The sequence below is a fragment of the Sturnira hondurensis genome, unplaced genomic scaffold, assembly GCF_014824575.4.
Source record: "Sturnira hondurensis isolate 20B ecotype Veracruz unplaced genomic scaffold, ASM1482457v3 Scaffold0001872, whole genome shotgun sequence".
NCBI classification, from domain to species: domain Eukaryota; kingdom Metazoa; phylum Chordata; class Mammalia; order Chiroptera; family Phyllostomidae; genus Sturnira; species Sturnira hondurensis.
Genome location: NW_028074503.1, coordinates 3,134,536 through 3,159,433, shown reverse-complemented (window position 1 = coordinate 3,159,433; position 24,898 = coordinate 3,134,536). Strand labels below are relative to the sequence as shown.

Sequence of the window (24,898 nt, the reverse complement as noted above, 5' to 3'; positions counted from 1 at the left end):
ATAGCGGTTTGTAGAGACTGGTTTTGCATCCAATGATGTCTCTAGTACATCTGATTGCCTTGGAGATGCATGATGGACTGTCTGAGGCTTTACTCAGACATGACTGCTTGTATTTTCAGGGACAACCCTTCTCTCCTTACAGTGGTTCTCCAGCTTGGCTGCCTGTTGGAATCACCCGGGGACTTTTGACAAACTCTTGCTGTCCTGCTCCCACCCCAGCCATCCTGATTCTCTTGGTACTAGGTACAGCCCAGGAGGCAGGAGTTTTAAACACTCCCCAGGTGATTCTAAATCGCAGCCCCATCTGGGAAGGACTGTCTTCCAGCTCCTGTCTCTGTGACACAGTGCTTATTAGTCAAAGCCACTTGGGGTTGGCAGTGTTCTTGCTGTGAGGCCTGGAAAGGCACCATACTTGGGGGTTGTCCTCTCTAAGAACTCAGGGGCTGTCTCTAATCAAGAGCAAAGAAAATATAAAAAGGTAAAGGACTCAATGAAAGAGAGAGTGAAAACGGAGCCAGGTGAATGGGGAAGAGAGAGACAAGAGTCCTCCCCGCTCCACACCCTCTATGGAGGAACAGAGGGTTCTCTGATTCTCTCGAGCCATCAGCCTCGTCCGCGGGCACACCATGACACCGGCTCCACAGTCCTATAATGCAGGATGTGATTAGTAACCGTTTTTGAAAGAAATGCCTAAGACCTGCACCCAGTAAGAACTGCATTTTAAAAAATAATTTATTTATTTATATTTTTAGAAAGAAGTGAAGGGATGGAGAAAGAGAGGGAGAGAAACATCGATGTGAGAAGGAAACACTGACTGGTTGTCTCTTGCACCCACCCTGACTGGGGACTGAACCCACAACCTAGGCACTGTGCCCTGACTGGGAATCAAACCAGCAGCAACCTTTTGCCGTGTGGGATGGCGCCCGACCAGCTGAGCCACATCAATTTGTGCACGGCTGCGTTCTGAAGGCAGTCACCTTGACAGGCCCCGCTTCTGCCAGGCTCAAAATGTCTATGGAGCCCCTTTCGGAACTGACACTAAAGTCATGCAGAAACAAACCAACAGAAAAGCAATTAGCCAACCCACCCCAGTCTTCAAACTTTATAAAAATAGTTGAATCAGTGTCTCCTCCCCTCCTACCGACCAGATTTGACTGTAAATGACTTCAGGTAATTCAAAACACACACTCACCCCTTAAAGACAATACAGAAGAGGAGAGTAATGCACAGAACTGTAAACACTTCATTAGAAGGTACAGATCATCCCGCCAAGAGCTCCAAAATGTTCTGAGCCACAGACGTGCTCTCAGGACGTGTCTGAGTCCTCCCGAGGGCGCCTCCTCTGCTGGGGACCACACTCACTGGGCGCTCTGAGGGCAGTTTCAGTCGCATCACTTTATAAACATGCGGTGAAAACAGAAAGCCCTGCATTCCATTACTGACCTCCCATCTGCAGCTGGAAGGACCAGGAGGGCTGGGACAGAGCAGGCTCAGCAAGGCCTCCAGAACCAGGACCACATGTACCAGAGACCACCCGCCCTGACGCCCTGCCACCTGGCTCTCAAAAGACTTCCTCCAGCAATAAAGGACAGAGATGATGAATGCATCAGGGCACCAACAAGGAGAAAAGCCTACTGAGCAAGAGCCAGGCAATGAAGCGAACGCGGTAGGTTAGAAGCAAGGAGCCCCACAGAGAAAAGACCAGGAGGTGAGTTGACACACAGACAGCAGCACACTGCATTTCATTAAAAACCTACAGCTGGCTTCCTCGGACTTCCCGCCTGCCCAAAACCAGACCCAGCAGGCACGTGCCTCACATTCCCAACTCCAAAACAACTGTCTCCTTGTTTCCCCTTCATCAGACAGAGAAGGCTATTTGGGGCTGAAGTTAATACAAAAGCAAGGGATGTATTTATGGGGCGAGAAGACCAAAAGAAATAAGGAGTATAATATAAAAAGTATTATAAGGAGTATTAAAAATAGGGGCCTCCTTATACCTGAAACTAATATAATAAAGTATGTCAATTATACTTTAGTAAATAAAAAAAATTTTTTTTAAGGAGTGCTCTGGATGGAGAGCTGGCTGCAGGCCGGAGGAGTCTCAGTCCACGTTTGTATCCTGCCTACATGGTGTGTGATACAGAGATGCTTAAACAAGGGTTCAAGGGAGTCTGATCCATCGCCGTCTGTGGGTGCTGCTTCATAAAGACAACAGGGGACGTGGGTGTTTTCCATCGTTCCCCTTTCCCCCCACCTCACTTTGCTCACAGGCTCATCGTTTCTGCGGGCGGCCCTGCCTTTGCCAGCCGGGCCCTGGCTGCTGAATGTACACATCCTCGTCCACAGAAGCCAGCTGCGCTCACCCCACGCTCCTCTTCCTGATGCTTCCTCCGAGGCAAATGGAGCCCTAATGAAGAGTCTACTTTTGGTGCTCACACCAAATCCAAGACTCCTTTCCGTGAGATAAACCCCAAACCCTATTTAGAAGAAACGGGGATTGTTAGAGCTGGTGAGTGTCCAAGGATGTCAGGGATGCTTTGGACCACACTTCACAACCTAGCCATGGGTGAAGCTTCATCACACCTAACCATGGGAACTGATCTCCCGAGACTTAATGTACTGGTCTGCTTACTGCAGCTGCCCCTTCCCACTGGCTCTTCACTTCTATCACTGTACTTCCTAAATAATCAAACTGAGTACCAAAATAAGCTAGGAGAGTAGTGGGTGCACCCCTAAATGCTACTAGAAAAACACATATTGTTCAGAGCTACTCACAGAACCTCCTGTGGTGAACTTCTCCGAGTTGTCCAATGTGGCAGCCGCTAGCCACAGGTGGCAATTGAGTACTTAAAGTGCGGTGGCGTGTCGACTGAGGAACCGAAGTTATTTTAGTTAATTTAAATTTAAATAGCCACATATGGAGAGTGGCCGCTGTACTGGACTAAGCCTTAGTGTTAACTCATCAAGACTTTGGCTGCCATTAATTTATAAGATAGTCACAGACGATGTATCTAGTGACTTGGATTTTGCCTTCCAGGTTTCTTCCCAGGAGTGGCCAGGCCGTTTTCTGTCCACTGTCTCGGGGCACGTTTACATCCCAGGCCCCAGCTCACCCGAGAGACTATGTTGGGAGCCCCAGGAGGTAGGAGAGAGGCAGACCCCGTGGATGGAGCCAGCACAGTGGGGAGGGAAATGAGGACTGTGGGGTCCACCTGAAAGGGAACCCATGCCCTGCACCTGACCAGCACCCTGCAAGCAGGGTTCCCAGCCATGATTAAAATTCACATCCCACAGGAGACACAGAGCAGATTTTGCCCCGAAGGGCCGTGAGGGTAGGGCAGTGCCAGAGCCCTCGATGAACAATGACCAGTGTGGCCCCCAAATCCAAGGCATTTCAGGGGACTTTGGAGGGGTGGTGGAAGGGATGCCCAGTGATAATTAAGTTTTAATTTCTCCCTGGAAATTCAGGGGTGGGAGGCTAGTAGTTCATATGAAGTAGATTAAAAAAAAACTAGAAACAAGACATTTCTTGCACACCAACGCTGACCCACTCCTATCTGCTCCATTCCCACTTCATGCACTTCACTGACCTGGTCATAAAGGTCACAGCTGCTCTAGAAAACTGGCTCTTTCCTAAGGGTGTACTTCCCCATTTTTTTTGGTCTCAGATCAGGCAGAAGCTGCCACTTACCTGGTAACTGCCACTTTGGTGGGTCTGAAGTAAGAGCACATGCACACACACATCCACGGGCACAGTCACGTGTCCATGGACAGTGAAACCCACCTCATCTATTCCAAAACTGCCGTTCCTTTAACAGCTTTGGAATCTGTGTAGCTTAAGGCTCTCGGGATCTTTCACAAAGAGGCTCCTAAGTTCCTCTAGGGTCACCCTTAGCTAAGCACTGTCTTGATGCTGAAAACTTGTATTAACAAGAACCACGTGAAATTGCCAGTACTGCCCATTTTGTTCCTCATAAACCACAATTTCACCTAGTTTATAGATAAGGTAAACTGCTCAGGCCTTGCATGGGAATGTAAGGCAAGCAGGAGACCCATGGCCCGTGGTGTCCCACTTTTGGGAGAGTCAAGAGGGCAGGAAGTTGCCTGCAGAAAGGAACTCTGAATGCTGGTGCTGGTTCCCCCGGAGAGAGTGTTTTAAAAATCCCGTGGAAAAGAATGAAGCAGAAGTTCCAGTGGAGCAGTGATGAAATCTTGCTGTTTCTTTCTAAGATCATTAAACTCTCATTAAAATGGTGTAGGAGAACAGAAATATCTCTCTGGCTCAGATGCCAGTGTTAACCCTCCAGGGCTGGGAGACAGAGCTGGAGACCCTGGACCTGCAGCTGAGAGTGATTAAAAGCAAACTGAAGATGGGCTTTTCAATTTCTTTGAAAAGCCTAGAAGATAATTTTTTCCCAGATACATGTTGAGTTCAAATACTAATTTATTTATGTTCCACCTCCTTCTAAAAATGGATTGGAGGCAAGTTCAAATACCATATGTGCATATATGTCCAAAATTGTGTGCGTCAAGGTTTACATGCTGTAGCTTGAGCTCAGAGATGAACGTTGTTAGTTTGCAGAAAACGACCTCATTCAGGGAGATGCACAGACACGACCAGGGGTCTGATTCCTTGTCTTCCACAGCCCCAGGTGACTCTACAGCTCACACTTATCTAGCTACAAGAGCTCATTCTCATCCTACTTAAAGTTCCTTAACTTTTGCAGAGGCCATAAGCAACAAACACACTCTGAAAACCCAGCACAGAGAAATTCTCTTTTTTATACAAAAGTTGGATGATGGGAGTCCAGGAGAGGGTGTCACAGAAGATTGGGGGAAGAGGGGATTAAAAAAGGAGATGAAAACGCATTTGGGAGACAGCCAAGCAGCAGTTATATCTTTAAGCAAGAAGCAGAAACGCAGGTTGGCTCTTTTGAGGGGGTGGGGTGGGGTGGGGGGTGTGTGTGTGTGGACCCATCCTTCACAGGACAGCACTGCAGTTCACTTCTTGTCGACCTCCTTGAAAGCGTGTAACTTGGTGGTTGGAAACCCCCTGGACCTCTGTCTCCGTTTTGGCTCCTGCGGCATAAAGTGAACGTACATGATTTTGCAGTTGTGGAATGATCTGGTCAGAGCAGACAGCCAATCTAGATGTCCTGGTGCCCGAAGGGGGTTACCCAAGTCACTAGTAACCACACAATAGCCAACTCCTGATTTCATCTTGTGTAACAGACAAAATGATCTTTCATTTCCCTTTCTGAAAGCTCACTGAGCTGTAACGCATGGGACTGTTCGAACAAGATTCCCTATTAGACAACAAGAAGTTCAAGCTGAGTCCCTTTCCGGAGGAAGCTTATGGTTAACGAATTAATATTCCTCTTAATAAGAAAAAGGATGTGGGATTTAAATAATCAACACCTAGGCAGTAGGTGAAAAAAGTGTGTGTACAACCAATTAACTAGTTTCCAGGGCTGTCTGCTTCCAAGACAGGGACAGCCTGACTTCCTTCCATTGCGGTCATTTCTCTAACGATGCTCTTCACTGAAGACCTTGGAATGCCAGCTGGAGGCTCCAATGGGCACTTGCTTTTTAAAGGACAATAACAGGTTGAACACTCTAACGTGCAAATAATTTAAAAGCTAATTAAATATTAACAGGATTTCCAGATCCTTAAAAAAAGAGATTTGCTACACAGAAAGCAAAGTTTGAAAGCTGGATTAGGAAAGGAAATGCACCTGTGAGCTCGTTTTAATGAAGAAATTACATGTCCACCGGAACTCCACAACACGTGCGTTTAAAGTCGGTTCAGAAGTCCTGCTGTCCCTGTGCCAGGTCCACCTGCCTTCACGGACTGGGTCTGCCTGCTTATATCGGTGCTCCCCACAGTCTAGAATCAATGGGGCAAGGCCCAGGGCTGGCAGGAAAAAGTGAAATCAGAGCAGCTTTCAGTCGTAGCCCTTCCCAGTCTCACACTTAGCACTTTGTCGATAAGCCGTCCCCCAAGGGCAACTGGCAGACAATGAAGGGGCCTTAATAATGTGCCTTACACCAAAGCCTTTGTCTAAAGGCAGCTCCTATAAACAGCCGGTAACAGCATGATTCATCCGTGAGATCATTCCTGAATCTGTCTCTGTGTGGGAATATGCTTGGTGTGAGGAAAGAAGCACAATTTGTCAATGTACAATTTTCCACAACAAAAAGAGGTGTTTTGGGGAAAAGCGGGTGGGAGGAAGGGAGGATGGACCCTGGCCAGGGAGTGGGTGCTTTGGGCTCGGAGGCCCTAAGAATAGAAGAAGCTGTTCTCTGTGTCACAAAATGATCTGCACTCAGGAAATGGACCCAAGAGGATGACCTCATTTGCAACGCCCCAACGCCAAAAGCTGAGGACATAAACACCACATGGAAGCTGCTACTTCAGAACGTGCCCCCAGAGACACCTCGGGCTCCACGGGGAAGCCATTTTCTTTGTCACATGGTCTTCGATACATTTGTCGCAAACCAACCTGCTGACACGCAGTCAATGAGGAACACTTATCCCAGTGGGCCAGTACCTCCCATACACACATCACAGAAGCTATTTTGCTGGATTCACTAGCCTGGTTATTTTATATAATCCCCACCACGAGTTAACTGGATTCACTCCTACTTCCTTCCAGTCGAATCTATACGGCAAAAGTAGGTTTACAGCTGTGAGTACACAAAATGCAATTTATTCTTGTGTTATTCTTTATTATTTTCCATACGAACAACTGTAAACCTACTTTGCCCCACCTTGTATAGACAGAAATACCTACCGATGCCCAAGTGTTTCAGGAATAAAGGACATATGGGCACTCATGCCAGTCCCCGTACACACAGGGACAATCCTGGGACTGGCCCTCAATGTAATGCCTGCAGCCTCTCACTCACCAGTGGGTTGCATTCCAGAAGCTTTTGAGTTGGCTGGCTGGAACTGGGAATGCATGTTCCCACCAACACGACGTTATAAATGGAGGTCAGCCCCACCCAATGCCCTTTTAGCCTATAATGTAATTGAACTAGTCCAAGCAAGAGGTCTGGTCACAGGAGTAACAGGTCAGAGGGAAGTAGAGGGCGAAGACATAGGAGAAAGGTAAATCTTGGTCTGGGGCTGACCTTCAGCAGCATGTTAAAGGAGGCCAAGTTTGCAGTATTTCTATCTCCCTCTCCAAACCTTTTCTTTTCAGGACTCCAGGATCCATCCTCCTTAGCTGTTGCAGTTTTTCACGATTTCTTTCCTCTGTTTCTCAACCCATAGATTCCTTTTCAGCTCATAGGTTTTACACTCCAGGTCCATGGCAGCCCAGAGGGTGGGCGGGGGTTGGGAGCTAGAGGGGGCGGTGGTCTTAGCTAGAGGTGTGGACTAGGTGTGGGGTCTGCCTACTTAGGAAAAGCTGAGAAACTTGCTTGCAACTCACTTCGTAAGCAGAGGGTCGCTGAGCCAAACCACAAAGCCACACTAGAAAAGAGAAGGCTGTGACTAATGTGGATAAAAGGCAGAAAGACTCAGATGGGCCTTGGCAACTGTCAGTTAAGAGAAGAGGAGCTGGGTTAAGGCTGGGTCTCTTCCCAGAAAATGGTATAATTTACAAGCTTAATCTGAGAAGAGTGTTTACAGCTATGGGAAGGTTTGATGTTACAGTTATAGTGAAAAAGACACGCAACATCTGTTCCTCTTCTTTGTAACTGGCTTCCATGAGCTTGTTTCAAAAGGTGGGATTTGGCCACACTTCTTCCCACCAGCAAGAAAGATCAAAACAAAACAATCACTTCTTCATAATCCACACAAGCACAGGCTCTAGGGAGGAAAAAAGACCGGAAGGAAGTAGACCTAAACATTAATGACGGCTTTGTTTAGGCGAGGCTCAGTCACTTCTGTCTTCCTTTCCTTGTGTGTACTTTCCAGGTTTTCTTTACTCGACATGTACCTTTGAGGAAAACAATTTAAATACCAAATACATGCAGATCTGAAGAAGAATCCCTCGTGTTTGTAGAAATGCACAGCTGGGTAAATCAAGAAACGACACCTGGCCGACTCATCGTGAACCTGAGATCAGCTGTGTTGGAGCAGACCTACAAAGAGCAGTGAAATCGCTCTAGTGACTGATTGTGGATGAAACCAACGCTGCCGTTTCCTGAGGACCTCCCACAGAAGGCGGGGTGCTGAGGCCTTTCACATGTCACGTTTCACTCAATGTCCTCCAACCCCCCTGAGGATGACATTAGAGTCGATTGTACAGATGAGTACGTCTGGGACCAGCAAGGCTGGTTAATGTGTCAGGACCAGGGATTCTGCCTGCCTCTCCTCTCTCTCCCATGTACTCTCCTGCCTTCTGGCCTGAGATGCCCATTGGCACCAATGGCAGGCAGGGATAAGAACTTCAGTTTCCCGGATGGGGTCATGAGAGATGGAGCAAAGAGTGGGCTTCTTGTCCCCACTTCTACTTTTCTGGAATAGCTCTGTGGTTAGCTGTTTTATTTACTGCCGTTCTGTGTACACTTGCGCTGGAAGAATGGTTATTTCAGCTAAAAAAAGACTGAAAACCACAGGACTAGACAGTCTCCAAGTTCCTTCTAACTCCAAAAGTCTATCCTCGGAGCTGAAGAGAGCTCCCTCTCAACGTGCTCGTGTGAGCTGGCACTACCTGGCAAATCGTCCACGTTGGGCATCTTTCCGTCACTCAGCTCCGGACACCCCAAGGAGAAATGGCAGAAGGCCTCCACATTCTCAGAAGTGGTTTTTGCTCATCGCATTCGGCCCATAGACCTGCTGTGATGAAGCAAAGTCCACTCCTGGCAATGCTTAGTGGGACTCCAGGCTGTTACTGGAAAGGAATGAGCACAGCCTGCAGCCGGTCTTCAATCTAAGTGCACCAGCAAATCCCGACATCGTCCCACATGTGCACGGGATTAGAAACGTCCATGCTGGGGCACAGAAAGGGTGGGCAGCAAGGACCACATTGTGTGTGTGTGTGTCTGTGTTAAGGAGGACCAAGGCAGGGGCTTCAATTACCCCCAGACACTGGGAAGGGCTCCAGTGACAGGATAAGGCTCCCCACTCGTGCCCACCTAGCACTGACCTGGGGAAACCACCCTCTTCTAACTCGATACTAGATTCAGTCCAAAGATGTCCGTTGCTTTAAGCAAAAAAACGTATATATGTGCAAAGAAAATCGTGTGTTGAGCTGTTCAAAATGGGGCTGTGTATTAGCTACATTCGACCCCGTGATGCTCCGTTTTGGAGATGCTCTGACAACCTGAGCTGACTGAGTAGGTGAGCAAACTGCTGATGGCCAGGGGACTCGGAAGGGGCTCGGACTGAGACTGCAGAAGCCAGGCGTGGCCTCGGCAGAGGCGTTGCTGTCTGAGCACCTCCCTCCCCCTCCTACCACGCAACAGGCAAGACTGAGTTCCTAAAGTGAAAGAACAGGAAGAAAGGGTGGCTGTTAGAAGCACCTCATTTCATCTAACGGATGATTCCACAAGAAAAGCAAGCTGTGTATCAAGCAATATTTTAAGAAAATAAGAGAGCTTATTAAGAAAGAAAGGAAGTTCTTTATTTTAAACAGCTCTGTCCTGAATCCCACTGTGAAGTGATGTTTGGCACTGAAAATAATCATTCTCTAAGGTAACTGTTTTGCAAACCTTCTCAAAGACATGCATTTTTCACCCACGGTGTAAAGGCAGGAGGGAGACCCTCCCTCGTCCATAAATGGCTTCCCTGTGGTGCTGGTGGGGCAGTGTGGGAGCAGCCAGGGGCGAGACACAAGCAAGCAGCATCTCAAGGTCAGGAACCAGTGAAGCCCATGCGCAGGCAGGTTGTCCCCACTGTGTTGACACCTAGAGAATGTGACCACCTCCCTATTTCATAATTCTGTAACTCATTCCCTCCCACTTATAACGAACAAATACCCAGATGTGAAAATTGCACAGATTATTTTTCCCCCAGGATTCTACCCAAAGATGCCTGGGGTTTGCTCTTGGAAGTGCTCACGCTTCAGTGTAAACCAGCAACTTCCAAAGCCATCGGAAGGCCACCATGCAGGAGGTGACCTCCTCTGGCATGTGCACGAAGCTCTGTCATCACCCAGATTCACGCCTGTCAGCTGGTGTTGCCTGCTTGTCATTGGTCTCAAGCCAGCAAAGCCCAGCCCCAAAAGGGCGGTGGTGAAGGGAAATACACTCTACAACCAGGTGAGCATTGGCGCTCCAGGGACTGTTCTAGGGGGTGGCGGGCGCACAGCAGAGAACACTGAACCTCGCAGAGCCTCAGCCAGCTGCCTCCAGCCTCTGCCGCTCTGCCTCTCTCTGTGGTAGCCCCCAAAACAAGCACCAGAGAACCTCCTCTAGGAGGTGGTTGTGAAGATTCAATAAACAAATGTACACAAAACACTTAGAACGGCGCCTGACATCCTGTGAGCATTATTTGTGTTTCAGCTTACTTTCCCACCTACATGTGTCACAGTCACACGCAGGCTGACTGCGTGATCAGCCAACCTGAAGAAATACGCTCTGTTCTCAAATATTTGTCTCTGAAAGTCAAGGTGGGGGGACGGTCTGGAGGCCAGGCCAGTCAAGCAACCGAGAGTGGGCTTCAAGCAGAAGATCTAAAAACCACGTTGTGAATAATCTTAGGGTCAGCTCAGTATAAATCTGGTGGCCGACCACATGACCCCCAACTTTCCGTTGTCCTCAGCCTGGGTTGATTAAGTCCCAAGTCCAGTTTCTACATAGGAGGTAGGCAGGGACGGTAATGCGCTTAGAGGGCTCAGGAGGATAAGACTTTACACGGCAAACATTTGGCTTTTACTGAGGAGTGCAGATTTATCGTAAATGTGAACACTGATAAAGATTTGGGGGCAGTTAAAGCGTTCTGCAGTGCTTCCTGGCCCCCTCCTCCCCCGAGGCTGTCTTCGCCTGGCAGTTTGCATGTCTGGCTTCCTTGCTGGATGATACGCTTGTGGAGAGCAGTTCTCACTCATCTCTACCCCTTGTCAGCCTCCAGCAGGGCCTTGTGCTCATCAGAGGCAGGAGCCCCAGCTGAATGGCCAAATGCACAAAAGAATGAATGAATGGGGAAAACTCTCCTAAGACTGTCAGGAGCCAAAATAAGTTCAATGTAACACCAAGAACAAAGCTTTGTGGTGAGGGAGGGAGTGAGGGCAAGGCAGGATTGGAAGCGGGACTTGGGAAGCTCCAGGGCAGCAGGAGAAGCCAGAAAGCCAAACCGGAAAGCGATAAGACCATCCTGATAGATGCTTTCCATGTAAAGGAGGTTCAAGTACACAGTGAATGAACTTTTGAGTTTCCTGTTTTTAAAACTTTCCTGTGATGAAGTTGGAATTGTACATTGACCCGGCAGCAGGGAGGTTTGTGCTTGTCTGGAATAATCAGGCACAATAATCAGGCCTAGTCCGCATGTGGGAGCGCAACGGAATCCTGAGAGCTAGAAACCCCAAAGTCCGCAGGCTGGCGGGGGCCAGAGTCCTGGGTTCAGAGTCCTGGAGGCCAGAGTCCTCCCCCGCCCTGCAGGCTGTGCTGGGGGAGCAGGCGAGCTGCACCCGCTGGGCCAAAGGGCCCCCCACTCCCGGCTACGCCACAGGAAGCAACACCCTGTCACCCCTAAAGCCCTTTCCCCATTGATATTCTATGACTCTGACCTGGTCACAGAAACAGCTTTAGCGTAAAAGCAGAGAAATTTTCCACAGCAGAAATGTATCAGTTAATATGTACGTGAACTAAAGTCGTGTGAAATATATATGTATGCATTTACCAGCAAAAATGTTTTTATCATTTGGGCAAAGCCATTTGCCAATAATTACTTAAAAAGTCAGTAGTTATGACAACGGCAGTTATTCATAAGTATGATAACTGCTCATTAAAAAAATTAAAAAGCAGAACATTTCTTAACCCTACTGCTCAGTTACAGTATTTTGAGTTGTGTTCAGTTTATTACATGAAAACTTAAGTAGCAAACGCTGCCGAAACAGGTGTGTTCTATTCTCTGTTAGGTATTATAAAGGCTCTGACTATGCGCTTTATTATAAAAATTAACTTTTCTGCATCCTGGTTTCCTCATCTATGAAAGCTGAAAGAGTGGTGACTTGGAGTTTGCTCATGTCCCAGATGGAAAAGGTTATGGTCTGTGGCCCCGCACTCATTTTGCTTTTTCGTCTGGGACAAATAGCAGAATAGACGAATCTACTAATAATGCTCTAGGTGACCCTTCCTGAAATACAGTAGATCTCCCTTCTCCATGCTTTTGCTTTCTGCACTTTTAGGTAGCTGTGATCCAAAAATATTAAATGGAAAATTTCAGAAATAAGCAATTCCTGAGTTTTAAATTTGTGTGCCATGCTCAGCAGCATGATGAAAGCTCCCACCGTCCTGCTCCACCCGCCCCGGATGTGAGTCACCCCTCTGTGCGGCGCTGCGTCCTCCCCCGCCCTGGAGTCACTCAGTAGCTGTCTTGGTGGGCTGGTTCACTGTCCCAGTATCACCGTGCCTGTGCTCAAGGAGCCTTTATTTTACTTAATAATGCCATATTTGCATGACTTTTATTACAGTATATTGTTGTAACTCTTCTATTTTATTAGTTATTGTTGTTAATCCCTTACTGTGCCTAATTCATAAGTTAAACTTTATCAGAGGTATGTATGTGTAAGAAAAAACACAGTATATACAGGGGTCCATATTATCCACAGTTTCAGGCATCCACTAGGGGTCTTAAAATGTAACATTCACCTGGATAAGGGGGGACCAATGTAAATGGTGAGTCAGCGCCAGGGGCCATTCTGCACCCCTCCCCCCTCCCATGAGGCAATGGTCACGTGTGGACAGGGTGTGGTTATCACAACCACCAGAGGCCAGAGCCAACATCCTACAACATGCCCTGCATCCTGCCCCAAAGATCAGCAGCCCCCCAACAACCAGCCCCAGGTGAGGGGCGAGGGAACAAGACTCAGAGAAGGAAATGAACACAGAGCTCCGGGATGGGGGATGAAGAGGGAGAGGCTTTGCAGTCAGAGCCTCACTTACCTACCTTTTTCCAGAGCAAAAGGAGGGCGCTTGTTGATCCAGAGAGGCAATTGCTCCTCTGGCCTGTTGCAAATCACCTAAATCTGCTCCTGGTACCACTCTGCTTCCATATTTGCTCTGGCTTGCTGGTCAGTTTCCAGCCCCAAGCCCAAGATACAAAGAGGCAGGGTTGCCAAACCGTTTGTGTAATTCCTTTCCTGACCTACCTTTCTCCAAAAGTTGACATGGCCCTGTGGAAGGCGGTGGGCCCTGTATTGCTCTTGCTTTATGGTGTTGGAAAAGTTGACAAAATGCACATTTAGAAACAGCTGGCAAATATGGTGAGGACGCACATTTGTGCGCGCACACACACACATATGAAATACAAGGGAGCCTTCCAGCTGAAAAGAAGGTAGAAATTTTTTTCTTTCAAATGTATAAATACCAAATTTGCAGTGTCAAAGCAAGGCAAGGCTTTTTGGAATGAAAAGGGCAGCACATCGTTACACACAGGGTATCATAACCTTTCGCACAGAGAACTGCAAAGCAAGCATGCATATACATACCCGACGTGGGCGCTGTCGCGGTACGGCAGCACCGAAAATATACTACAGAAGGATCTTCTGCCACTGATAAGGACTATTCTAAAAAATAACAAAAGAACAAACAAACTAAATGCAGAAACTTTTAAATTAAAAAAAATCTCTAGCAATTAAGCATTCATGGAATTCACAGCAGTATTTGCACACTCCCACCACCTCCTCTGACAGATGGTGCTCTGAGCTCCTTGCCAAATGCAACCTCAGCACAGCAGCGCACGCTGCCTCTCCTTATCCGAACGTTAGCATGCGAGACACTGGCGAGGGTCTCTGTTGGGTATACATGAACCCTTCCTTCAGCGAGATCTGCTGGCGGTGGGCTACACATGCAAGAGAGAGAGACACAGCTCTGAGTCCCGTGCACCCAGCGCCGAGCCAACGCCATGCCACAATGAAATCACTGATTTCTACGCGGCAGTACACAGTGCGAGAGCAATGGTGCCAGAAAGCACTGAGTAGGAAAGACACTCAGATGCCATTACGATCATTAGGTTTGTTTTTTTTTAAATATGCTGGCAGTGTGTTAGGTTCTGAGAATAAACCGAGGAACAATTACATAATCAGTCCTAGCTTCCATTCCTGCTATAAAGATACCACTGGAAATGGTTCTACATGATGCTCTTATGCAATCAAAGGCCATTTAAAAAAACATTAAAAAAACTCTCAAAGTACTTATCCTGGCATCTGAGAATAATAACATTTGCGAAAGAGAATTAATGGGGGAAAAATGTAGAAATGAGTGGAAATTAAAAAACCAGCATTTTCAGTGCAGTGGCAATGGGGCAGTTCACTTTTGTCATCTTTCCTTTCGGTAACTGTGATAATACAACCAGGTAAAAACAGCACGGCTCACTGCATCAAGGTCTGGGGACTGTGACCTTGTTTTAAAACTGTGATATTAAATTGCTGACCCATTCAGGATAAAGTCGGATTCCTTGTCCTAGCAAACGGGCCCTCTGTTTTCTGGCACTTTCTCCTCTCTGGTCTTCACGCACACGGTGTTTCTCCCTGTGCCCCATGAGCCATCACGCTAAAGCACTTGCACACCCCACCTTAAAACCCTCTGCTGCTTCGCACCTCTGTTCTTCGCAGGCAATTTTTTTGGCCTGTTGTGCCTACACGGTGCACTCAGTGAACTCCTATCTAAGCTTCAAAGCCTAGTTCAGAAGTCACCTCCCCAGGAAGCACCCCCCCTCACTGAGTTACTCATTCCCTGTTTTGGGGTGCTGTTTCCCATCCTTATTTCCATTTCAGAAGAGCACTGATCACAAGGCTGCTGACCATTTGCTGCTCTCCTCTTCCAGGCGACAGTGCAAGGCTGAGCGTGTGGCAGGCCCTCCGTAAACACAGTCTGGGCAGCACTGTGCTTCAGAGCAGCACCGAGTACCCGTCACAGGGGGACAGGACTGCGGCTGTCTGTTCATTCCACAGTGATTCGTGTCCACAGTGGCTGACAGGACCAAAGCAACACTGCCAGCTTCAAGTACCGCTGTGGACACCTTTGTACGGCTCAGGCAGCTTACTAGCTCTTCTGAGACTTAGTTTCCTCATATAAAAAATAGAATAAAATTAGTAACTATGTTACTGGAATGTTGCAAAGAGCAGCTACGAGTACAGGACAGCCCTCAGAATGCTGCAAGTAATATGCATTCAATGGGTAGGAAGTACTGAATGTTTTCACTGGGGACTGCCTCCTTGGGTTGAGGTAAGTTTTACCAGCATAGTACTTAGATGGAGAACCTCTTCAGACCTCTGTGCTAAAACATACAGGCGTGCTCAGCATGCTAGGCCATGCTCTAAGGATGGCTGAGGGATGACATGCATGGCCTGTCTACAACCATGGAGCATGCACACGGAGGTGCCTCTCCCCTCTCAAGGGAGGTATTTCTCATCAGACACTGTAAACCAAAGCCCTGGGCACTTCTGCAGGGTCACAGCGTCCAGGCCAGAGTGGGCTGCCAAAGCTTGAAGGCCAAGGGTTAAGTAAATTGTGAGCACACCAGCCTGCCAAACACCAGCCTGGTTCCCTGGTCTCACTCATGGAAACCAGCAACAGAGCTGACATTGCAATGCCCATGTCAAATTCCTTCAGCAGACACAATAATAGCTAATACTTAGCCAGTAAGTGGGTGCCAGATTCTAAACACTTTAACTAAGGAAACGCAAGTAAGTGACATGATGAAAGTGATGCACTAGCAAGTGTGGCTGCCCATGGACTTCATTACCCCTATGCATGCTGACGCTCTGCTCTTCTCTAAGACTGCAAAGTCTGCTCTGATGGGTTGCACTGGGCACCCTGGACACCAGGACGTCTTCTTTCACCCAGGTTTCTGAGGGTGGCTTTCTAGCCTTGCTAGCAGGTCACGCATGGAATGGGGACAGAGGGTGACGGATCACAACGACAGCTGTAACATCGGAGCAGCTGAAACCCAGGGTGGCTCTGTATTCCCACGCTGCTCAACCAGGGCCCCTTTCCAGATGGAAGGGTAGAGGTTCTCCACACCTACTCCCTCCCCCAAACCCTGCTATCCACCCGGGAGAAAAGCCTGGAACTCCTCATTCTTCCCCATTTCACTCAATGTCCACGTCTTCTGCAACACAGAGGAAGGAATGTGTTGAACGAACTCATCTGCCTTAGCGTACTGACTTCTCGTTACTTGGTACTAATGTGTCCTTCCTTCCCACACACCAAACTTGTTTAGACATTTTAATAGAACAAGAAAGTGAGAGACTATAAATGCCTGTGAGATGTAAGCCTTCTTTCCAAAGTTTTAACCACAGTATGCCCGTTAGTAAATGAGCTGCATTGTTCTGCTAAATGACTGCTCGCACTGTGTGGTCCTCACCATTTAGGTCTAGGAGAGGTTGACAACATGAGTCTCCTTCAGAAAAGCATGGTATTCTAATGTACAGATCAAGTTTAGCATCTATGAATACGGAATGCTTCCCAGCAATTCTAGTGGGGTTGGTACTTTTCAGGTAGGCCATTCTCAAATAGCTGGTTGGGGGACAAGTCTGCAAGGAGCACCACATCTCTGGGCACTTTCCTTCCATTTTCAGGCCCTGCCATCCCATAGCCTCTCCCTTTCTGCAAGGACCAGAGGAGCAATTCAGAGCAGAGATGCGCCTACCAGCCCCACAATGGGTCTGCAGCAGTTCACGCCACAAGGAGCTGGAAATAGCTAGTGGAGCTGCCGAGAACACATCCTACATTTTCCCTGAAGCAGCTCTGGAATCTGGGAGGGACGTCAGGCCTTAGCCAGAGAAGACAAATATCAACATGTGGCAAGCGCGAGTCTTCTGCTTCCTACAGTGGCAACTCTGGGCAGTGTGAATCTAAAGACCAGCCACGGTGTCCAGAACCTGGAGGGTCCTTTGTTCTTTATGAGCATCGGGGACAAGCACAAGAAAATCAGACTCGTTGGCCTCCTCCGAGCTCGTGTGTATTTGCCAAAGAAGTACATCAGATGCTAGTGAAGATGACGTAAGCCAGCCAGACGCCATTTCCAACGGGCCTTGAGACTGACCACCTCCAGGCCTTCACTTCCAGTCACTGCAGCCATGGTCTCTTACGCCTCCACGGCCGCTGCAGCCCACACAACTCTCCCCATCTGTGACACTCATGGATTCCTTGGAGTTAAGACGACCAGAAAGCAGGACACAAAAGATTACGGCTTCAAAAGAAGAAGTAACTCCAGAGAGACAGGTCTTTAAGGAACTAAAGACCACATTTCCATACACAAGAATCTGTCGGCGGGGGCGGGGGGGGGGGGGAGGGGAGTAAAAGAAAAGGCTCGGAGGCACTGCCGGCCCACGGACAGGGCTCCCTCTGGGTCTGCAGTGTTTTCCCAACCCTTTCAGGCAGTGCCGAGCGTGTTCTGCAGCTGGGATACCGGTCCACTTTCTTCTTCATAAGCCTCATTTCCATGCTTCTGGTATGAAGGCACTCGCAGCTTCAGGCCACCAGGCTGGCGCTCTGCCGACGAGACGGCGCATGCTCGGAACAGCCGGGAGGGGCACGAGGGTCCCCACAGTTGACAGAGCACCAGAGACTGCTTTCACTGAATCTGTTTTCAACCCCTCAGCCAGGTGCTGACAATGCCTGAGCAGACAGCACCCAGCGCCATCCAGGACTTGTAAGGGCTCACTCTTACGCCAAAAACTGGCGTCTTGTTCTATTTCCAAAACCCTGAGGAGTCTCTCTTGGCTGTGAGAAGGTTTGAGCTCTTCCAGGTGGAATATTCCATTAGACCAAGAATATTCTCTCAAGGACATGAAAACAAGCAACCAACTTCAAAGTCAGAGCAAACAAAACCACGTTCACAACAATGGTAGCTGAGTTTAACGGTGCGTGAACACGGTCCAGGGGTGTCCAGGGGTGGTGGGGGAGGGGCACATTAGGTACTGGGAATACAGATAGAAATGCACTCTCTAATTCTGTAATTCAATCCTCACATGCCCAGGAAGCAGGAAAGAACACACTTAAAAATACTGGTGTTGTGGGCTGAACTGTGTTCCTAAAAAGACATGTTGAAGTCCTAACCTCCCAAACCTGTGAGTGTGGCTTTATTTGGAAAGAGGGTTTTTGCAGATGTAATGAACTTAGGATGCGGTCATCCTGGCTTAGGGCGGGCCTTAGACCCAATGACTGGATGTATTGCGGAGAGCCATGTGGAGAAGCCCGGGCACACAGAGGGAGGAAGGCTGTGTGATGAGGGAGGTAGGGGCTGGAGTGATGTGGACAACAGGCAAGGATGTCATCGACTGTCAGCAGCCACCAGACATTGGAAGAGGCCAGAAATGATCCTTCTTTAGGGTTTTCAGAGGCTGTGTGACCCTGAAGACACTTTGATTTCTGACTTTAGGACTCTGGAACTATGAGAGGGCACATTTTGTTGTTTTAAGCCACCCAGTTTGTGGTACTCTGTCGGGCAGCCCTAGGAAGCAAACACATGCTCGTCGTCACTCCTTCCCAGAGTTGCTCAGTTTCACACATCGCCTGCTCGGAAGGTGCTCTGTGCTCTCGCGCTGCACTGCTGGTGCACAGAGATGGTAATGTTCCCGTGTGCGGGGATGCAAGGTGGGGAAGGAGCCCACGGAGCAAAGAAACCTAGGGGCCCGAGCAGGCGGTGGGCCTTGGGCCTGAGGCAGGCGCTTGGCATCCTGGCTAGGTCCTGGAGGAGGAGTGGGATCCCAACAGGTGAGGACAGGGAACGGAGGGCCCAGGACGGAGGGGAACACGACCTACACAGCTGAGTGAGGCCACACGGCGTCAGAGTGAGAGGCTGAGGGCATAGAGCTGGCACAAATCACGTGGGAAAATGCTCCTGCAGATCTATGCTCAGTAGCTTACAGACACAGATGTGGCACTGTCATCGGGGGAGGTGTTAATCGTCCTATCATGACTGCTCATAGCAACACCACCTCCACAGCCACTTCTTTGGTGGCTAAGATTACTACTAGGACAGTTCAGGCCTCCCCTGCCTGCTAAGGGGGACCTTATCCTACAATGCAGGGGATAGAGGGATATTTCTAAGAAACAAGTTACATGATCTTCCTCTCCTCTTCCCTCCCTTCCACAGGTATTTATTGAGCACTCACTCTATGCCAGACATAGTGCTGGAGCTGGGAACTGGATACTGAGCTGCACAGACAAGGGCTCCATCCTTACAAAGCTTATGGCTGGGTGGGAGACATTTACACCGGGGTGTGATTGGTTGGGAGCAGCAGAGGGCACTGTAGACAGAGCACATTGAAGGACAGCTAACCTGGCCTGAGGGAGGCAAGGTGGGCTCCCTGGAGGAAGTGACAGCTCAGCTGAGGCAGGAGGGATAGGTGGCAATGAGGCCACCAGCAGAGGATACACTGGCAGAGGAACTGGTACGAGTCAAGGCTGGGAGGAGGAGGGGCAGAAGGCCTGTTCAAGAACTTGAGCCTGCAATAAAACTCTCTTCCTGAGTCTCTGAAATCAGTCTGACCAACACCCACAGCACACTCCGGCCCAGGTTGTGAGGCTGTTCTCTAGAATACTCGCAGTGAGTTTGGCATTTGTGCACAATGGTTAGATGTGTATGACCCCAAAGATGTGTATGTTTCCACCAGTTGTCCTCACTACTCACACTCATTCTTGTTCACGAGAGACTGCATGAACTACTGAGATGTGGGGGAGGGGAGAAATGCTGTTTCTACAAAAAACAATGCCAAATGCTTTAAAAAATATTCAAACAAGGCAAGTCACCACCCCCCAAAATGTGCATTTGAGGTATGGGCAAGACATCTATAAAAGGTAAGAAAAAACTGTAAAAAATCAAAAGAATTTTGCAGCTAGACTCCTTGGTCATTTGTCAAAGTCCAATCGGCACAGGGCAGCGTGGGTGGGTGTGACGGAACGTGAGGCTGATACTACAGGGCAGACCCCAGTCTATGGGCCTGTATGCAAAGTAAAGGCCTGGCATAAAAAACCCCTCAAAACAAAACAACAACTGTTGCCCTGGCCAGAGCGGCTCAGTGGGTTGAGTGCTGGTTGTGAACTGAAAGGTCACCAGTTCAATTCCCAGTCAGGGCACATGCCTGGATTGCAAGTCAGGTCCCCAGTGGGGGGACGCGTGCAAGAGGCAACCACACATGGATGTTTCTCTCCCTCTCTTTCTGCCTCCCTTCCCCTCTCTCTAAAAATAAATAAAATCTAAAAGAAAAAAACAATAATCCCCACCCCCATTGAATGAATGACCAACAATATGCCTTAAATTAAAGCACACAATTTAAACTATGTGTGTAATTTTTGTGGGTATTTTTCCTGTGTTTACTAATCTCTCCCCTTAACCAGGCAATTACTGTAAATAACTCAGCATAGCTGGAGGTGGCGCGGGGGTGGAGGAGTATAGACACCAGTGAGGCCACCTGAGCCTGGGAGGGAGTCGGTCCTGGGGCTCGGGAGGCCTGGGACTGGTTAAGGCGGTGACAGTGACTGAAGCCATGGTGTGGATGCACTTCCCCAGTAACGGAGTGAAGGGAGAAGGCGGGAGGGACTAGGGTAGCAGAGCTCACAGCTGTACGGAGAGAGGATAAAGGAGTGTGTGAGTTTGCTGGGGCTGCCATAGCAAAGCGCCACGTGCTGAATGGCTAACACACAGAGATGGACTGTCGCACAGTTCTGGAGGCCAGAAGTCCAAGTGCAAGATGTCGACAGGGCCCTCTAACAGAGGCTATAGGACAGGATCTGCTCCAGGCCTCTCCCCCAGCTTCTGGTAGCGCCTTGGCTTGTGACAACATAACACCAAGCTTCACACAGCCACACGGCATTCTGTGTGTATGGGGGGTATCTACATGTCCCCCTTTTATAAGGACACTGTCATGTAGGGCCCAAGCTTGTTCCAGGGCGATGTCATCTTAATTACATCTGCAATGACTTTATTTCCAAGTAAGGTCACATTCTTGAATGTGACCTGCTCTTTGGAGAAGCACTGGTGGCTGGTTCCTGCACTGTGGCCCTGGCCCCGAGCGGACTGCCACTTTGTGTCTGGCATATTTCAGTCCCCACATTTTCATGGTTTTCTTCCCAGACTGCTGCACACGACTGGTGGGGACCCAGGTCCGGTCTCCCCCAGGGCCTCAGGCCCTCTCACCTAGCAGAGAATTGAAACAGAACCGCCAAGGGAAGTTCTGCTCTCTGTGACTTGTTTTGTTTCCTACATGTTGCACAGGTTGAAAAGAAGCCACAGCACATGTAGTCTGCAAGCTTTTCAGCAGCGTCCATCTGCATGGGCGAAGCCACACCACAGTCCTTAGCTCAGCACCCGCCTGGCTCGCCCCTCACTTACAAAAAAGCACACACTTTCACAATCCACCCTCCCACGGCTTTTCGGGACTCACCTACTCCTCCTCCTCCACACTGGCCTTTCTATAGTTCCTCAAGCACACCCCATACTTTCTGCGCTCAGAGGCTGCAAGACTGCTGTTCCACCCAACTCGAACATAATTCCTTGCACAGGGTTAGTTCTTCGCCTCCCTCAGACCTCTGCTCAAAGGAAGCCTTGGCCCACCACAGGCCCTGCCTCCAAGCCTCAGCCACTTCAGTTTTCCTCCATAGCTGACCTCCCCCACCTCTGACAGGGTACATTTTCTTATTTATCGCCTGCCTTCCCAAGGAGCCCATGACTCCTCACAGCAGGGCCTTTGTTTGCTTTACTCACAGACGTGTTCCCTCACTTGGGACAGCCCAGCACAGCAGGTGTCAGCGTGTAGGTACTGAACAGACAAAGTGCAGATATCACTGTACTCTCCACAGTTCAGGAACTGCTTTATCAGGCACTTTCTCTCTGCACGCACCCGTCTCCTTCCAGAAAAATGGCTGTTTATACACAGGTGGTTCGGTGAACTGAGACAGGTCTGGCTACTCCCATTTGTTATGCGTCTTCCATCCTGCCTCCTCCAGGGGAGGGGCTCAGAAATTGGAGTCTGCTGCAACAGGGCCATCCCAACACAAAGCCAGTATCTTAAAATGTGACCCTCACACTGATCAAAACACGATGGATGGAACCGACCCTGGCAAGATGCACAGCGGCAACGTGTCTGGGACCGGACGAGCTGAGCCAGCACAGTCCGTGGTTACACTTACAGACGCCTCTCCAGGACGCACGGTCAATCTAAATTCCAAGATATTTCTTCCCATGAGCTTGTGAAAAGTCTCCATCCTGTGTTGTAAATCATTTCTCCCTGCTGGATTTAGTCTCGGTGCTCTGGGCCTCGGGTTTCCAGCTGCTGGAGTGACGGTTGGCTCTCCTTGTAGCACACGGTCCGCTCCCTCTGCGTCGGCTCTTCCACGAGGCCCACAGCGAGGCTTACTGGCCTTCACTCCAACGAGGAGATAATGCTCAGGGCAAAACCATGTGCTATTTTGCTTAAAGTCCCCTTGGGGCTTCAGACCACTGGCTAACACATTTCAGCCGCCTGCAGGTTCTCGGGCCTCAGCACCTCAGAGCCCGCTGTTCGCCTTTCTACCCACGGGGGTCGGGGATCGCTGTGACGAGGAGCAGCCGAACATGCTGCTGAAACCCAGGCACATCCTGGGCAGCCCCCCCTTTACTAACCTAGTCATCCCATCAACAAGCAGATGGAGCGAACGTGACTGCTTCTCAGGGAAGTCACGCTGATGGTTAGCAACCTCCACTCTTTCCTAAAAGCACCCAAACCACCCGTTGAACCATCTAGTGCAGAAGTCTGCCAGCCATCGGCTCTGGGCTTGCTGGTCTGGAATCACCACAACTTACTCTCTGCTATTACTTTGTTCTCTTTCTGACTTTTTTAAAGGTCATATTTGTCTAGCATTCCACTTAGAACTTTAATTCTCCATGGAGTTTTGATGATTGTTTGTATTTCTAAATTCTTTCTATTCCCTGGGATCAATTTCTAAAGATTGAAATGAAACTCACTTAAAAGGTTTCTTCATTTATTCCACAAATACTTATGGAGCGCCTACTGTGTGCCCGGCACATTGTTTTGTTTAAAGTCTATATATCATATTTATACTTGTTAAAGAACCTAAATCTAGGCCCAAAACTGACATTTACTCTGTCCTTGTACCATCAACCCCTAGAAATTCATCATCCCTTCCATCCCTCTTCTGAATATGGGCTTAAAAGCCCCATGGCTATTACTGGCATTTTATTGATTCGATTGGAATAAAGTATATTATTCAACATATTATATTATTCAACAACATAAAATATGCCATTTAGCCCTATTTAAGTGCACCATTCAGTCTTATTAAGTACACGCACAATGCTGATCACCATTATCTCCAAAACTCTGCCATTGCCTCGCGCAGACACTCTACAACCAGTAAGCAGTAACTCCCTTCACACCCGGGCTCTGATAACCTCTCAGCTGCTCTGTGCATCTACCTACTCTGGGTATTTTGTGTAAACGGACTCATGAAATATGTNGATTCGATTGGAATAAAGTATATTATTCAACATATTATATTATTCAACAACATAAAATATGCCATTTAGCCCTATTTAAGTGCACCATTCAGTCTTATTAAGTACACGCACAATGCTGATCACCATTATCTCCAAAACTCTGCCATTGCCTCGCGCAGACACTCTACAACCGGTAAGCAGTAACTCCCTTCACACCTGGGCTCTGATAACCTCTCAGCTGCTCTGTGCATCTACCTACTCTGGGTATTTTGTGTAAACGGACTCATGAAATATGTGACCTTTTGCGTCTGGTTTATTTCAGTCAACATAATGTTTTCAAAGTTAATACACACTGCGGCAGTACATTTCAGTGCTACTTCGCTTTTTTGTGGCTGCATAACATTCCTTTGCGTGCACGCCACGTTTTGTCTATGCATTCTTTGCTGATGGACAGTTGGGTTGTTCCCCCTTTCCCTATTGTGAATGATGGCACTATGGACACTGGCTATAAGGATCTGTTGGAATTCCTCTCCAACTATTTACCCTGCAGGGGAACTGCTGGGTCACATGGTCATCTTATGTTTAACTTTCTGAGGAACTGCTGAACTATTTTCCACAATGGCAGCACCGGTTTACATTCCCATCGGCAAAGTACAAAGATTCCAATGTTCTTTCCTTTCTCTCAACCTTTGGTTCATTCCAGACTTGAGTCTCTCTCACAGTATTTTCACACATTTGCCATTTTTTTTATCAGTCCTTGGCCTTCCATTAATGATTTTTAAAAATTAGAATTTGATGGAGAGTTTTCTCAAAATCCAGGACAACATGCTGTCTCACAGTGTATGAATTTTAATTCCCCACCCCTCCCTTCAATTATGAGGAGGAGCTTTGGAATCTGATGCCTGGATCTATCCCCCCCACCCCCCACCCCCGCTTTCTGGCTACATGTTCCAGTTTCCGCCTCTGTCAATTGGGGTGGGGAGTGCATTAGTTTCCTACGGCTGCAAATGACGACCAAGTTAGGGACTTAAAGTAACACAAATTTATTTTCTTACAGTTCTGGAGGTCAGGACTCCAAAATGGGTCTCGTGGGGCTAAAGTCCAGGCGGCAGGGGGGCTGGTTCCCACTGCAGGTTCTAGAAGAGAATCGTTTTCCTGCCGTTTCCGGCTTCTAGGGGCAGCTGCATTCCTTGGCCCATGGCCACTCTCTCCATCCTCAAAGCCGGCAATGCATCACCCTAACTCTGACTTTCTGAGATCTGTCTCCCTCTTCTACTCTTACCAACCCCCGTGATTACCGCCAGCCCACCCAGATACTCCAGGGTGATCCTGCTCCTTTAA

The 24,898-nt window shown here is 48.6% G+C and overlaps 1 protein-coding gene across 2 annotated transcripts in view; it reads right to left on the bottom strand.

Moving 5' to 3' along the window:
• CABLES1 (Cdk5 and Abl enzyme substrate 1) overlaps nt 1-24,898 on the bottom strand; it is a 98,866-nt gene that overhangs the window by 21,894 nt on the left and 52,074 nt on the right. Inside the window, exon 4 of one of the 2 annotated variants that reach the window (XM_037031893.1) lies at nt 13,602-13,679. The exons of the other annotated variant lie outside the window; for it this stretch is intronic. Coding sequence (XP_036887788.1) covers nt 13,602-13,679 — 78 coding nt within the window. The remainder of the gene's footprint in view (nt 1-13,601; nt 13,680-24,898) is intronic. 2 annotated transcript variants of the gene reach the window in all.